Source organism: Girardinichthys multiradiatus, chromosome 8 (genome assembly GCF_021462225.1).
Source record: "Girardinichthys multiradiatus isolate DD_20200921_A chromosome 8, DD_fGirMul_XY1, whole genome shotgun sequence".
NCBI lineage: Eukaryota > Metazoa > Chordata > Actinopteri > Cyprinodontiformes > Goodeidae > Girardinichthys > Girardinichthys multiradiatus.
Window position 1 is genome coordinate 38,096,822 of NC_061801.1, and position 15,257 is coordinate 38,112,078.

General features: G+C 41.5%; 1 protein-coding gene across 3 annotated transcripts in view; it reads right to left on the reverse strand.

Annotated features, from left to right (window-relative positions):
- LOC124872889 (MAM domain-containing protein 2-like) overlaps positions 1–15,257 on the reverse strand; it is a 61,588-nt gene that overhangs the window by 5,924 nt on the left and 40,407 nt on the right. The window contains exons 2-10 of one of the 3 annotated variants that reach the window (XM_047373310.1): positions 10,456–10,706; positions 10,249–10,353; positions 6,180–6,466; positions 3,931–4,015; positions 2,808–2,945; positions 2,150–2,427; positions 1,144–1,237; positions 831–977; positions 63–182 (exon numbers count right to left, since the gene is read on the reverse strand). In XM_047373310.1, coding sequence (XP_047229266.1) covers positions 63–182; positions 831–977; positions 1,144–1,237; positions 2,150–2,427; positions 2,808–2,945; positions 3,931–4,015; positions 6,180–6,466; positions 10,249–10,353; positions 10,456–10,516 — 1,315 coding nt within the window. In that variant the 5' untranslated portion in view covers positions 10,517–10,706. Of the gene's footprint in view, positions 1–62; positions 183–830; positions 978–1,143; positions 1,238–2,149; positions 2,428–2,807; positions 2,946–3,930; positions 4,016–6,179; positions 6,467–10,248; positions 10,369–10,455; positions 10,707–15,257 lie in introns of all 3 variants that reach the window. The other 2 variants (XM_047373309.1, XM_047373308.1) reach the window with 2 other exon arrangements.

The following is a 15,257-nucleotide window of genomic DNA, read 5'->3' on the forward strand; positions in this document are numbered from 1 at the left end:
CATGAGAACCCAAAACCATTCTCATCAGAGATAATGCACAGTCTGATGAAGAGTTGGATCACCTCTCAGTGAGAAATAAAACCTCAGGCAGAACTTGGTGTTCCCTGGCAGCGTGGGACTGATCACACTGCTAACGTAGCCGGACCGTGGGCCCAGCCGGGAATGAGCCAACAGGAAGGATCCTGGAGGGAGAAAGCAGGATTTATTTCCCTGTCAATTTATCTCAGCTTTCTTCCACTACTGAACGCTGAGGATTTTGTAAGCAGTTTATTGTTGTTTTGGAGTAAGTAAAAAAAATATTTTTATCTTATTCTCCCCTTTTACAACCACATATTGTGTTGAATTAAGGGGTCCAAGTCTATAGAACCAAGCTGAGAACACAAACCTACTTTAGTTGTAATGGCTCCTTACTTTCCTTCTCTGATAAACTCCTGCTGCAGCTTAAACTAAAAACGAAAGCTGGAAACTTAGCCGCAGTACTTGCACTGCAACCTAAATATTCACCACCTCTCACCAGGACAATGCAAGACTTGTTGTTGGGGAACAGGACACCTTCAAGCCCAGAAACAAATTCCTCCAGTAATTTCTTAATCAGCGGTCAGTGGCGAAGAACATTTTTGACCATCCATGTTGTGCAGAGTCTGAAAGTCTGTCCACTTCAGACGATGTTTCAGAACCTGGTCAGCTTCTTTTATTCGGTGTCTCATTTAGTCAACATGGGGGAGGAGAGTGGAGCACAGGGAGGGACATGGGCAGGCTCAGAAGATTTGGACCCCTTTCATGCTTGCTTGCATTTTTCTTTGAATTTTGTTGGTTCTTTGTTTTCCCACCTGCTCCTGTGGTGTGGTCTCCGTTACTGAATATGTTGGGCTTCACCGACACTCTCCTCCATGACGATCCGATGGCCCGGTCCTGAGTGTACAGGCAGAGACCAGATTCAAAATCACAGTTGGCGATGGAGGGGTCGAAGGTTGGCTCTGTGGAAGTAATGCCAGGGGTCAGCATGTTGGCACTATGGGAGAAATGATTTCTGTAGCACTCCCAGTTTTTGCAGATTTGCATAAATCTGTTGTACATTTGCTTTTGGGTAGAAATAAAAATATTAACGATTATTAATGGGAACAGTGCAAGTTCACAGCTCACCTGTGTCTGTGTTGCAAAACTCTGGAGAAAAGGAAATGTCGTCAAGTGCCACGTGCCCGCCTCTCGGGCTGTTAAAGCCCACTTCAAAAACCACCTGAAGGCTCATAAAGACAAACAAGAACCCAGAAACAAAGCAGCATGTCAGAACTTCCACATATCTAACCAGGAATAAGAGAATATCTGAAAAACGCTGCAACAGTTTGCATGCAGTTTCCTTTGTGCATGTTCTATTCATATTTATTTATTCACTGCAACCAATGCAGATGGAAATGTTTTCAATTCACCAACCACTTAAACATTAACAACAATATAAAGGTCCAGTTAGTTTTTCCTCCTTTCGTTTTTCTCTTCTTCATGCATGCAGTATGGTGGGCCCGGCTGCAATACAGTGCCAGGTCAGATTTGCTTTACTAAACGAGGGAAATGAGATGTTCCACTGCCCTTCTCCTCAATCCTGTTTGTGGTGTTCATGGACAGCATCATGGAGATGAGAGTGTCTGGTTGAGAAACCTGGAGTCTTCAAACCAGAACCTTCAGGAATCACTGGATAAATCACAGCCAGGATGACAGCCTCACGCAGCTCCTCCAAGTGGCAAGAAGGTGGATAGCTCCACTCGGGTCAGGGTTCTGGTGTCTGTCTCCAGTGGAAGTATTCAAGCGTCTTGTTCACAAGTGATGTTATGATGGAGTGCAAGGGGGAGAAATGTACTGCGGCACTGTTTGCAGACAAAGATTTGGGATCCATCTATGTCCCGACCACCACCTACAGTCCTGAGATGCTAATCTTGATCCCAGATACAAGCGGCTGAAATGAGCTTCGTCTGTCAGGTGGCTGAAGCTAGAGAATGTCACCGGGGAGACAGATATCCCTCCTGGACCTGTTACTCCCAAGCACTGGTCTTGGATAAGTGGAAGACAGACGAATGGACCGATGGAACAAACACTGTGATGTTCTGTTAAAGCAAATATCATTATATGAAGCTCAACATAGCGATAATTTCCTGACCTGAACTGAGTATGGTGCCTTCAGGTCCACCTGCACATGTATCCACTCTCCTGGAGCACTGCTGAAGTCGACCCGGTTCTCCAACCCCGCCCTCCACAGCTCCTGGTACTGGCCCAGGCGGTCCCGGGTGAAAACGGAGAACAGGTTTCCTCTTTCCTCGCTGCGCTGGTATTGAAAGCTCAGGCAGCCGGACAACGGCATCGTCGCCATTGGAGAGACAAGTTTGGCGACCTCTCTGAAGGTCTTGGTGTAGCTGGAGTCGACATACATGAAGTGACCTGAGGAGGACGTACAGATTTGAAAGATTTCTCACAACCTGGTAGAAAACAGCATCAGCAGCGTCCTGCAGATCTCAGACCGCCCTGGTTAGTTTAGATGACCATAATCCAACCTGAAGAAGCTTCTAATTACATGTTTGCCGTTTGAAGTCTCCCATAATCTGCTGGTTTGTTTTTCTCAGTCTAAAAATATGGTGTAAATGTTCAGTTATGTTGTTTTTGTTTCACAGACACCAGAGACAACAGAGTGTTGCTGACTGGGTGGGAAATATCCAGGAAATAACTAATGACTGATGTTTTATTTAAATACATTTTTTAGGGCACAGGTTGGATGTCATTACAGAATTAAAAGCATTGCTTACAGCAGAAATCTCCCTCACCTGTCTTGTTGTGGTATGTATGATCATCTGGCATGTTGTTGTAGGGCAGCTGCACTCCACCTCCTCCCACATACCAGTTTACATTAACGTTCCACTGGTTATTGTAGCCGCACAGATGAGGCTCCTCAAAATCACACTCTGGTGACAGAGGAACAGGAAATTAACCGGAAACCTGCAATACAGACAAAAACTACACCAAAGCATCTAGTTTTGGGAATTTGCTGTTCTGGAACACACAGGTGTGTGTTACCACAACGCCAAGACGGAAAGATAACAGCAGTGGCATGAAACTGTAGCTGCGCGTTATTCTGGGAAGAGTTAGTTTTGTTTTGTGGTTTATATCTGAGATTATATCACCTAATACTTGGTAAGCACCATATATGGGCATCTCAATAAATTAGAATATCCTGGAAAAAGTTCTTTACTTTACAAAAACAACTGAAAAAGCTAAACTCAATAAGATTCATTATACACACAATATATTTAAAGTGCTTATTTTTGTTCATTTTGGTGATTGTGGCTAACAGATAATGAAAACACAAAATGCTGTTTCTTAGAATATGAAATAAGACCAATAAGAACAGGATTTTACATACAAAAATTGTCTGCTATGGTTATGGTGTGGCCTGCACAATCATGGGGAGGACTGCTGACTGGACACCCTCTACAAGGAGAGTAAACCATTAAAGCTCATTGCCAAAGAGGCTGGTTGTTCACAGAGTGCTGTATTCAAGCATATTAATGGAAAGTTTAGTGGAAGGAAAAGTTGTGTTAGGGAAAGGCAACAGAGATAACTGCAGCTTTGAAAGGATTCATGAATTTTATTAAACTTTGAGCCACAATCATCAAAATAAAACAGAAATATGTATGACATGAATGTATGACTTTATGTGCAATAAAATTATATAATATGCGAGATTCACTTTTTGTAGGGAATTACTCAAATAAATTATCGTTTCATGTCTTGATATACAAGAGTTCACCCTGTTTTAACCTTTTTTCTCCAAGTGTTTGAGCTTCAGAAACGGGGAGCAGATGGTCTCTATCAAGATATGGATGATGTTTTTCTTTGGGTCTCAGTAAAGATGTGAGAGTCATACAGTGTATAAATGAAGTCACCCACCCAGGCAGTATCCAGGGCTGATGTGGATCTCAAAGACAGCCACGCTGCTCCCTGCGCTTGGTCCGGCTCTACCATTAATCACAATCTAATCAAAACCAGAGGGCAGATGGAGGGATCAACTGAGGAATGGCAGGTCATGAGGTTAAAGGTTAAACACAGTGAAACACGCAGGAATGTGACCTACGGTTTAATAATTTGTAAAGCAGCAGGTTTAGCGTTAATCAGAGGAACTTGGACCAAAACATGCATGTCGAGACTTTATAGAGATGTTTTAAAATGGAGCGACATGAAAAGGCAGAACTCGTTAGCAGCCAGTGCTGAAGTGTTTATAGGCTGAGGGGCCTACAAATGGTGGAGGTCTGGCATCTGATCATCGTGGTCCCACTCCTCTCTCAGCTCATAACATAAACAACAGCTACACTGTTCACAGTGTTTATGTTATGATAAAAGCACTTCGTTTTGGCCTAATTTTAGACCTGTGTGTGTAATCAGGCGGAAAAAGATTTCTGCTTGACCTGCTGGCATTGTGATTTTATTCATTTATTATATTTCAGCTACTAGTTTCAAAAAATGTAATAAATAAAATAAAATGTTATTTATGTTGTTGTCATCAGTCAGTCAGTCAGTTCAAGAACATCTCATTTTACAGGAAATCTCAGTATTTTACTTTCACATCAGTCTGCAGTTTGGACATATTAATGAAGGCTTTATGCACAGTTCATGGTCTGGATGGATGGAAGGAAAAATGATTGATGGATTAAAGGACAAACAAACAGAAAAACGAATAAATGGCGGACCTGACCAAACAGACTGATAAATGAACGGACAGACAGGATGTATGGATGGATGAATGAATGAATGAATGGATGAATGAATGGATGGATGAATGAATGGATGAATGAATGAATGGATGAATGAATGGATGAATGGATGGATGAATGAATGGATGGATGGATGAATGAATGGATGAATGGATGGATGAATGAATAGATGGATGAATGGATGAATGAATGGACGAATGGATGGATGGATGAATGAATGGATGGATGAATGAATTGATGAATGAATGGATGGATGAATGAATAGATGGATGAATGGATGAATGAATGGACAAATGAATGGATGGATGAATGAATAGATGGATGGATGGATGAATGAATGAATGAATGGATGAATGAATGGATGGATGAATGAATGGATGAATGAATGGATGAATGAATGAATGGATGAATGAATGGATGAATGGATGGATGGATGAATGGATGGATGAATGGATGGATGGATGAATGAATGGATGAATGAATGGATGGATGAATGAATAGATGCATGAATGGATGAATGAATGGACGAATGGATGGATGGATGAATGGATGAATGAATGGATGAATGAATGAATGAATGAATGGATGGATGAATGAATGGATTATTGAATGGATGAATGAATGGATGGATGAATGAATGAATGAATGGATGGATGATTGAATGGATGAATGAATGGATGAATGAATGGATGGATGAATTGATGGATGGATGAATGAATGGATGGATGAATGGATGAATGAATGGATGAATGAATGGATGAATGGATGAATGAATGGATGGATGAATGAATAGATGGATGAATGGATGAATGAATGAATGAATGGATGAATGAATGGATGAATGAATGGATGAATGGATGGATGAATGGATGGATGGATGAATGAATGGATGGATGAATGGATGAATGAATGGATGAATGAATGGATGGATGGATGAATGAATGGATGAATGAATGGATGGATGAATGAATAGATGGATGAATGGATGAATGAATGGATGGATGAATGGATGAATGAATGGATGGATGAATGAATTGATGAATTGAATGGATGGATGAATGAATGGATGATTGAATGGATGAATGAATGGATGGATGAATGAATGGATGGATGATTGAATGGATGAATGAATGGATGAATGAATGGATGGATGGATGAATGGATGGATGAATGAATGGATGAATGAATAGATGAATGAATGAATGAATGGATGAATGAATAGATGAATGAATGAATGAATGGATGGATGAATGAATGAATGGATGGATGAATGAATGGATGGATGAATGAATGGATGGATGAATGAATGAATGGATGGGTGAATGAATGGATGGATAGATAAATGCTTTCATTTCATCTTAAATGAAATGGAGTGCTGATTATTCGTTCCATTTTTAAAGATGGTACCCTAATTAAAAACCCCTTTACCCTGAAAGGCTCGGAGGAGTTCTGTAGATCCACGCTCGCAATGACCCAGCTGTCAGACGGCGCCTGGCTGCTCCATAACGGCTTATCAAAGCTCCTTCCTTCATTTCTCTGCAGGACCTCCAGGTATGCTGATTCTGTGATCTGATAGACGAGCCTCATGCAGCTCCACTCGTCGTGTTCCAGGAACGGACTCAACAGGAATCCCAAAACTTCTTCCTTTGGTTCGACATCTGAACCTGAGCTCCCCTCCACGTCATCGTTCACGGCTTCCACGGCAACAAAATGTCCTAAACAAAAAAGAATAGGCAGGATATATAGTGGTGTGAAAAATGTTTGCCACTTTCAGCAAAGTGTGATGGTGTGAGGCTGTTTTGCTGCTTCAGGACCTGGAAGACTTGCTGTGATTAATGGAACCATGAATTCTAATGTCTACCAAAACATCCTGAAGCAGAAGGTCTGGCCATCTGTTCGTGACCCCAAGCTGAAACAAACTTGGGTTCTGCAGTAGGACAATAATCCAAACACAGCAGCAAGTCCATCCCTGAAAGGCTGAAGAAAAACAAAATGAAGACCTTGGAGTGGCCTAGTCAAAGTCCTGACCTGAATCCTATTAATATGATGTGGCATGATCTTAAAAAGGCTGTTCATGCTTGAAAACCGTCCAATGTGGCTGAGGTACAACAATTCTGCAAAGATGAGTGGGCCAAAACTCCTCCACATTGCTGTAAACGACTCATTGCAAGTTACCACAAACGTTTGATTGCAGTTGTTGCTGCTAAGGGTGGCCCAACCAGTTATTACATTTAGGGGGCAATCACTGTTTCACACGGGGCCCTGTAGGTTTGGATTTATTCTCCCTTAATAGTAAAAACCTTTAAAAAACTGCATTTTGTGTTTACTTGTGTCCTTTGTGACTCATATTTAAATCTGTTTAATGATTTGGAACAGTTAAGAGTGACAAACTGACAAAAATAAGGAAACTGGTAGGGGGCAAACAATTTTTCACACCCCTGTATATAACTATATAAAAAAAAACTAGGATTTGAAACACAATATTTTCCACTTAACACATTTACTGTCAACAGAATTCTGCAACTTCTGTAAGAAATTAGCACAAAGACTTCCAAGGAACTTTAGAGAAGTTCAGGGACCAAGTACTGGAAAAATGCACATTAGTTTGTGTATTAAAAACACTGAAAACTCCAAAATGTAATGTAAGCAACAATCCCTAAATAAAACACGGAATGACTGAACAAATAAGCAGGAAAATGTCTGACTACAAAAACTCAATGACCAGAAAAAAATGTGAATTTACCAGGATGGAAACCAGCAGGAACCCCTGAATGACCCTAGCCCATAACTTCTGGTCCTGATGGCTCCTCAGCCGATGCCATCAAACTGTTCACAGGAGCTTTCTCCCATTTTCTCCTCACTCTTCAGCAAAGCTCACCTCATTCCCACTACACCCCTCATCAGGAAAAGGGCAGTCCTGAGGTCTCGGTCCCCAAAAGCCAAGGTTGACATCTGACATCTATACCTAGAAAATGCCTGGAGAAGCTGTTGCACTACCTGTGCTGTGAAATGTCTATTTGTGAACATGTTTCTTTTGTCTCTTAACACATAATATCGAGATAACTAGATTATTATGGGTTTGTATTGCTAACAGGAGTTAGCACCACAACAATTAGTAATTTCCAGTATTTTCCGTCACTCAAATCCTCCGCACTCTGGTATGCATCATTCCCAGCTCCAACATCCTAGCCAAAACAACAGCAGCATCTGTCTCCCAGCACCCTCTTTCTTGTCAAGCAAAAACAAACAGTTCTAGTGAATAGTTTCTAACACATTGGAGTTACACAAGATAACGCACTTGTCTTCAAACAGTACATGGAGGACCGAATGAGAAGTCACCAAGGCCTGACAGTCCTCCCTAAACTTAAAGGACTACATGTTCATCCACTACTTTTATTTTATCGTATTGTTCCACCTGCTTTTTCAACATGCCCTCTGTTAAAAACCGAACCAAACACAAAGCTGACCAACACTTCTGCAAAAATATGTTTTTCCCTCACCCAACCTCATTGAACCTAATAACAAGTGCTTCACACGCATCACAATTTCAATACAGTAGGACCCTCTCCATGAAGATCAAGCCTCACTGCCCTCAGGTATGGGACTGTGAGGTGCATTAGGGTCTGCTTTTGAAGGAGCCTGATTTCCTTAGTCACAGCCCTTCAACAACAGAGATCCTGCTCGTATTCGAAGTTTACTGCTGTTGCATCTGTCCATCTTCAGTCAAACAAGACCAGCTCTATGAAAATGAATTTCCCCTTGGGGGCCGTAAAGTTTCAGTTAAGCAAGTTGCCCTCACAGTGGTGCCAAAAAAAAACCAGCAAACTAAATGCTGTTTATATTAGAATCTCTAAAACAATATACAAAACTGAATATGGCAATCCGGGTCAGGATTTAAAACCAGAGTCATAAATCTCTGACTCGATTCAGCATGAAATCCTCCTTCGTGACCCCTTTGTGCTTCAGGGGGTTTTTGAGCTCTCCTCAGTGGTCTGTCATTTATTATTTGTCCCTGTGGAATGCTCTGAAGCCCTGAAGCTTCACAAAACGAGGAACACCATCAAGTATTGCATTTCAAACACCCACACAATAGTAAATCCATCCAATAAATTAGATTAACATCTTGCATTAGCTTTTGTCAATAAATATAAACGAACTGCCTTAATTTAAGAGTATTCAGTATTTAGAGAGCACAAAACCAGAGGCTGAGGAAAGGAGAAGAAATCAACAAGAACTGTGCTTACAATTAATGCAGCTCCTTCGGTGACATTTTCAACAAGCCTGCAGACACAGCAACCAGGATGGAAACAGTTGAGTCATGCTGCCACAGCAGGGAAGGTTTAAGACGAGTACAACCAAGGATGGTGGTTGGAAACAAAAAAAGTTAAAAGAATTTTTTCCCAACACTGTCTGGGTTATGATGCACAGCAGCTGCAGGGTGATGCCATGACTACACAATATCTTCTTTATTAAACTGCTATCTATTAAAAGAGCATATCTATTAAAATTATATGAAGGTTGCAGATGTACCAGAGTCTTTAAATTAACTGCTGTTTTTTGCCCTTACTCCATAATTTCTGGCGACTTATTAACTCAGCTTGGCAACATGACATGACTTTTTCTCCAGAGTAATGTTTTTATCTTGTTACACAACTTCATACTGACCAATTAATCAAATATAAGTTTACGTTCAAATAAATTAGGGAAGATCTAAGACTTTTGCACATAACTGTATATTGGTGTTTTGACAGCAGCTTGAACCTAGGTGAGCAATAGTCTAAATTTACAACTGTAATTCTACCAGTACCTTGGTAGGATAACATATCATAAGTTGTGGTTCTCCCAGAGCAGATCTGTCACAAGGCCTTAAATAAAAAATTAATTTATCGTAATACATGGTTATGGTGAGGTTAAAAGAAACGGTAACTTTTGCTTATCTTTAAAATGTCATGAATAAAGTGACAAGTGGCCTTGGAGCAGGCCACCCTTCATGCCACAATTAACTTGACACAGTCCAGCTGCTGGTGCTCAGAGGACTATCTACAGAGATTTGTGCAGCCACAGTTTTCTTAAGATACTGTGAAAGTTGTTTTCCCCACTGAGACATACAGGCACAACAAATGATCATTTCAAAAGAGATGCATTGTTTCAGTGACAGGATAATCCCAGTAATCACACCACGATCTGTTCTCCATTCATCCGGCTGTGAGCTACACAAATAAATGGTGACATGACTTTGATATGGGTGTGTAGAGCGCCCATTCATATGAGCTGCGCTACAAACCCGGGGGGAATGCCAAAATGTGTTATTTCACTCCCTCCAGATGTTCACTGCCGCTGGAATCAATGCAGAACAGATGGACCTCTTCTTACCAGAGAGCTTTAGTGGTTCAGCCAACAAATCCGCACCAAATACAGCATCATGAAGAGCAAAGATTTAATCAATGTTCATTACAAACACTCCTTAAAGATGCAGTTTGCAATGTGCTGAGAGTACCATCTCTGTGCAGGACCCAGCTTGTAAAGTCTGCGTCTGACGTAAATCCGCAGGTGTTGGATTCAAAGTTGCATGAGCCTGGCAGCAGCCGGCTGTGGGCTTGGGCTGTGGCTTCGAGCCCAGGAATAGAAACAGACAGAAGAGAGGGAACGGTAAGTATGAATCATCAGCAAGTGTCGTTATTCTCCAGCATTAATAGTTACTCACCGACAAAAGTCAAGAGGTAGATTTGGAGCATCGCAGCTTTGTTTTTCAAGAAAAAGGCCATCGCTCACTGATGAAGTCCAGAGAATAAAAGACGCAAAGAAAGTTATTGTTTTTCGCTTAATACTTTTCTGGGGTGTTTGAGTGTCTCTCCAGCTCAAGGACTGGCAGCACACAGGAAGGAGGAGGAGGAGAAACGGGGAGCCAGGGGTTGGAGAGGAAGGGTGGGAGGAGAAAAGAAGGTGAATGATGACCTGAAAAGAAAACAGGGGACACAAAAAATTGGAGTGTTAGAGGAAAATGGAAAGAGGTAGAGAGCATTTAAAAGACTGTGGAACATAAAGATGGAGAACACACTGCACCTTAAAATATAATAAAGCACTGATAAACTAGAAGGCAGTCACTTTATTCTGCAACATGAGAACAATGAAAGAGTTCAGCTCAGTGGAAATGAATCTATTACAACACAAACAGCTTAAATAACTCAGATTGTAAAGGCAACTCATCAGTGGTGTTCGTGCCACCTTGTCTATCCAAAGACTTTAGGGTGGAGTGAATACACAGCAGTCACCTTATATGCTGCTAAAAGACTTGAAAAAGCAAGCAGATGAAAATAAATAAAATCACCATCCAGTAATTCCTCTTAGATTCCTTTTTTATAAACAAACATATTCCCACTTTCCATTAAAACTTTTAAAACATGTTTTCCTTTTTTCATGTTCCCTCAATTTAATCCGAAAATGCCTTTTGCCACCATAATTGGAAACAGCCTAATACAAAATATAATCTAACGAGCTGATTCACTTTGTTTCCCAGCAACAGCGATTTTACATCAAATAATATTAAACAGTGAAACTAAAAGGCCATTAGTAACGGAAATAAACTGAACCGCCTTATGATGAGGTAACCGAGTGAGATAATGAACCTGAAGTGCCTGTAATAAACATCAGGAATGCTGCTGCAGCCCAAAGTCAGAAAGGTTTGCAGAAATACTCGGATGATTCTGCAGTCGTGGGGTGGATCAGAGATGGACAAGAAGCTGAGTACAGGAAGGTGGTGGACTGCTTTGTGGCATGGTGTGGAAACAATCATCTCATGTTGAACGTGACTAAAACAAAGGAGATGATTGTAGATTTTAAGAGAAACAGGAATAAGTCAAAAACTATTTCTATCATGGGAGAAGAAGTGGAGGTGGTGGAGGAGTATAAATACCTCGGTGTTCACCTGGACAACAGACTAGAGTGGAGATGCAACTGTGAAGCCATCTACAAGAAGGGACAGAGCAGACTGTACTTCTTGAGGAAGCTTAGGTCCTTTGGTGTTTGCAGCAAGATGCTGCAGATCTTCTATAAGTCTGTTGTGGAAAGTGTGATCTATTCTCCATCATCTGCTGGGGAAGCAGCATCAGAGCCAGGGACTTAAAAAAGCTCAACAAGCTGATAAAAAAGGCTGGTTCTGTTCTGGGAACTCCTCTGGAACCTCTGGAGATCATTGTGGAAAGATGGATTCTTCATAAAATGAAGAACATTATGGAGAACCCTGAGCATCCTCTTCATGAGACTGTCCTACAACAACAGAGTGTCTTCAGTCAGAGGCTTCTTCAGATCTGCTGTAAGACGGAGCGCTACAGGAGATCCTTCCTGCCCACAGCCATCAGCATCTACAACGGCTCTTTGAGGAAACCCTCATAATATGAGCTACAACAACATTTAATTTCCCTTTGGGATTAATAAAGTATTTTTGAATTGAATTTCATGCAGAATAACTGCAGCTTTTACACATGACCTGATGGAAGTCATGCTATCCCTTACACTAGCCACACATCATTTCTAACTAGCATGCCTTCTGTTGTTGCATTGTCACTGAGCTTTTTAAAGCTGCAGTGTAAAGGATTTAGTGACCCCTAGTGAGCAAGTTGCAGGATTGCACCCTACTTCGGAGAAAAACTGGCTAAAAATCCTCCAGCAGTCTGTATAAAATCCCACAAAAAACTGCAATTTATTGTGAGAGTAATCTGTAAGAGAATTGTTGAGGCTCTTATTTGCAGCAGACTGTGCTTCACTGATTTTAGAGTGTTAATTCTTCCCAAATGTAAATCTGTAATGTAGGATTAAGATTAACTGTAGAGGAGAAGATGGACAGAAGTGAAGTGGCTCATTTAATCCCCCAGAACCAGCTGGTATGAATAGAGCTGTGCAGAACTCCATCCAGTGCTACCAATTACAGATCAGGAATGTTGGCACCAGAGAGGCACCAATCAGGCCTCGCCTAGAAGACTGTTTCCATTTTCTATTTTGACCCATTCTGATTTAACACATAAAAGAAAGAGTGCTGCTTCTTTGCTGAAAGAAGTTCTAGTTCAAGATTCTGATGCAATTCATATATATTGGAAAAAAGCCCCTGAGGCGACTGTGGCTCAGTGAGAAGAGTAGTCGTCTTGCAATCTGAAAGTTGTGGGTTTGATTCCAGCTTCCTTCTGCCACATGTCGATGTGCCCCTGGGCAAGGCACTTAACCTTAAATTGCCTACCGATCTGCGCTTTGGTGTATGAATGTGTGAGTTTGTCTAAGTGAACATGGCTCTGGTGTAAAGCGCTTTGAGTGGTCAGTATGACTGGAAAGGCGCTATTTAAGTTCAGTCCATTTACCATTTATTTGTTCAATATTTATGTGCTGATCAACAATCTGAGCTGATCAAGGGCAAACTATCCGGTTTCATTCTCTAGTCGATTAGTTGGTACATCTCCAGATTCCAAAGTTGATACAGACCATCAGGGCAGTTGCCCAGGGCAGTATTAAAATGGGACGCGGCCAAGCACCACATAAAAAAATATAACTTATCTGTCAGTGTTGCCTTGAAAAAGTGCCTGTGCAGTCCAAGAGTTGGAACCCCTTGCTTGATGCTGGAAACAGAAATACCAAGTTATGAGCTTCGTGTGGAACTGCACTGCATTTTTTCCCGACCCAGAATCACTGATGACTTTACGCATCTTGATTGGCTTGGGGACTGAGTTTTTCTTAGAATCAATCTTAAAATCTTGGAGGAAAAACGCAGCCAGATTGGATTTTTTGGAGTCAGTAAACACCAAAACATGTTGCATCAACTTCTAAAGAGTCAGAAATCAGAAGCACTTAAGAGCAAAAGTAAATTTTTAAAGTAATATACACACGTCATAATGCTTCAATCGAGCTGAAGGTTAACTGTAAAAACTTCTTGATAACAGTAAAACAAAGTTCTGCTATACTGTCTTTTTTTTTCTTTTTGGAGAATTCAGTACCTTAAAGTTTTTGTTTTAAACATACAGTGCCCTTAACAATTATTGACGCTTCTTCTGAAGATGTGTACAAAAAGTTGCAACTAAGCAGTGTTGTAAATATGAATCTGAGAATATTATTTAATAATTAATATTAATATTTTATGAAATAATATTTCGGTCTGTTAAGGGTTGTCCTGTGAATACCAGCCCAGTAAGGCGATGGTATTAGGACAAAATAGAAAGGTGTGAGACGAGCTCTGACATTATTGAACAGCATGAACTCTGCACATATATGGAATGAATTCACACAATTTCTTTAAATACAAGAATTTATTAACAAAAATAAGTCAACTCAAAGTCAAACATATTTCAATCAACACACAGTCAACACGCGGTTAGTTCGGTAGCTAACCTCTGCGTTCGCTCTGTGAACAAAAGAGTTAGCTCCGGAGAGCTGGCGGCTCGTCCTGTCCGCTGCGGTTTCTGCCGTCTTCCTTCAGGCTGGGGCCTGCGGGGAGCATAACATCCCTGAAAATAAGCATTCTTCAAACGGTGGAAATATTCCCTGGGAGGTTCGTACTGTTTTTGCAAAACTGTCACTAATTTCTGGAGGAAGAGTCTTTATGAACACATGAACACTCTTAGCTGTTGTTTTCCAAATAAGCCTCAGCTTCTCGCGATCAGAAGGAAAACGCCAGTCAAGAAGACAATGTTCAACCTCAAACAGGTAAGCATAAATATTTGACTCCTGGCTACCTGGATCAAAAACTTCTGTCTTTAGCAAGGGATTCAAGCTGTTTGAAACGGACACCATGCTCCCAAGGTGGACCACGTCCATCTGAGAAGTCATGCTGGTTAATTTCATGAAATGGTGGAAGATCCTGACCTAACCTCTGGGGAAGGAGAAAAGTCTTCTCATGCTTTAAATGAGAGCTTTCTAATGAATGGACTCGTGCAAATGGTGGTCGGTCAGATTGGATTGAGTCACCTGAGAACCATGTGCTTCTCTCCTGGTCCCTAGGGGTCGACACAGGGTCAGAAAGGAGAGGGGTGCCGATCAGGCTGGAGGGGTGCTCCTCCCACTGAATCGGGCCACTTGTGCACGCTGAGTCCGGCACTTGGTCATCTTGGTGGTTGTTCACTGCACTGGGATTTGGCAGGAAACCACTGGAGACCATCTGACTTCCAACATTTCTGTTAAGGTCTGTGGAAGTAAGTTGGACACTTTGGCTAAATTTAGGAAGGGGAGACTCTGACCTAGGTGCTGGATGCCTGCTGTCTGAGTCTGCCCCCTGCTGTGGCTGCTGCAGCGCTGTGAGTGAAAATGCAAATTGGGTACCTGAACGGTGGGGGTCTGTTCCCTCCTTTGGGATGAAGCTTTCTTGAGCTCATCTGCCTTCAGGTCCACTAACTTTGCTTCAGCTTTCTCCTCTCCTCAGCTTTTGAGAGCTCAAGCTTTACAGCATTCTCCCTTTGAAGAGCCATCTGGTGGCCAGTCTGTAACTGAGAATATCTTTTAGCTTACAGTTGTGATTTCTGCTGATACAAC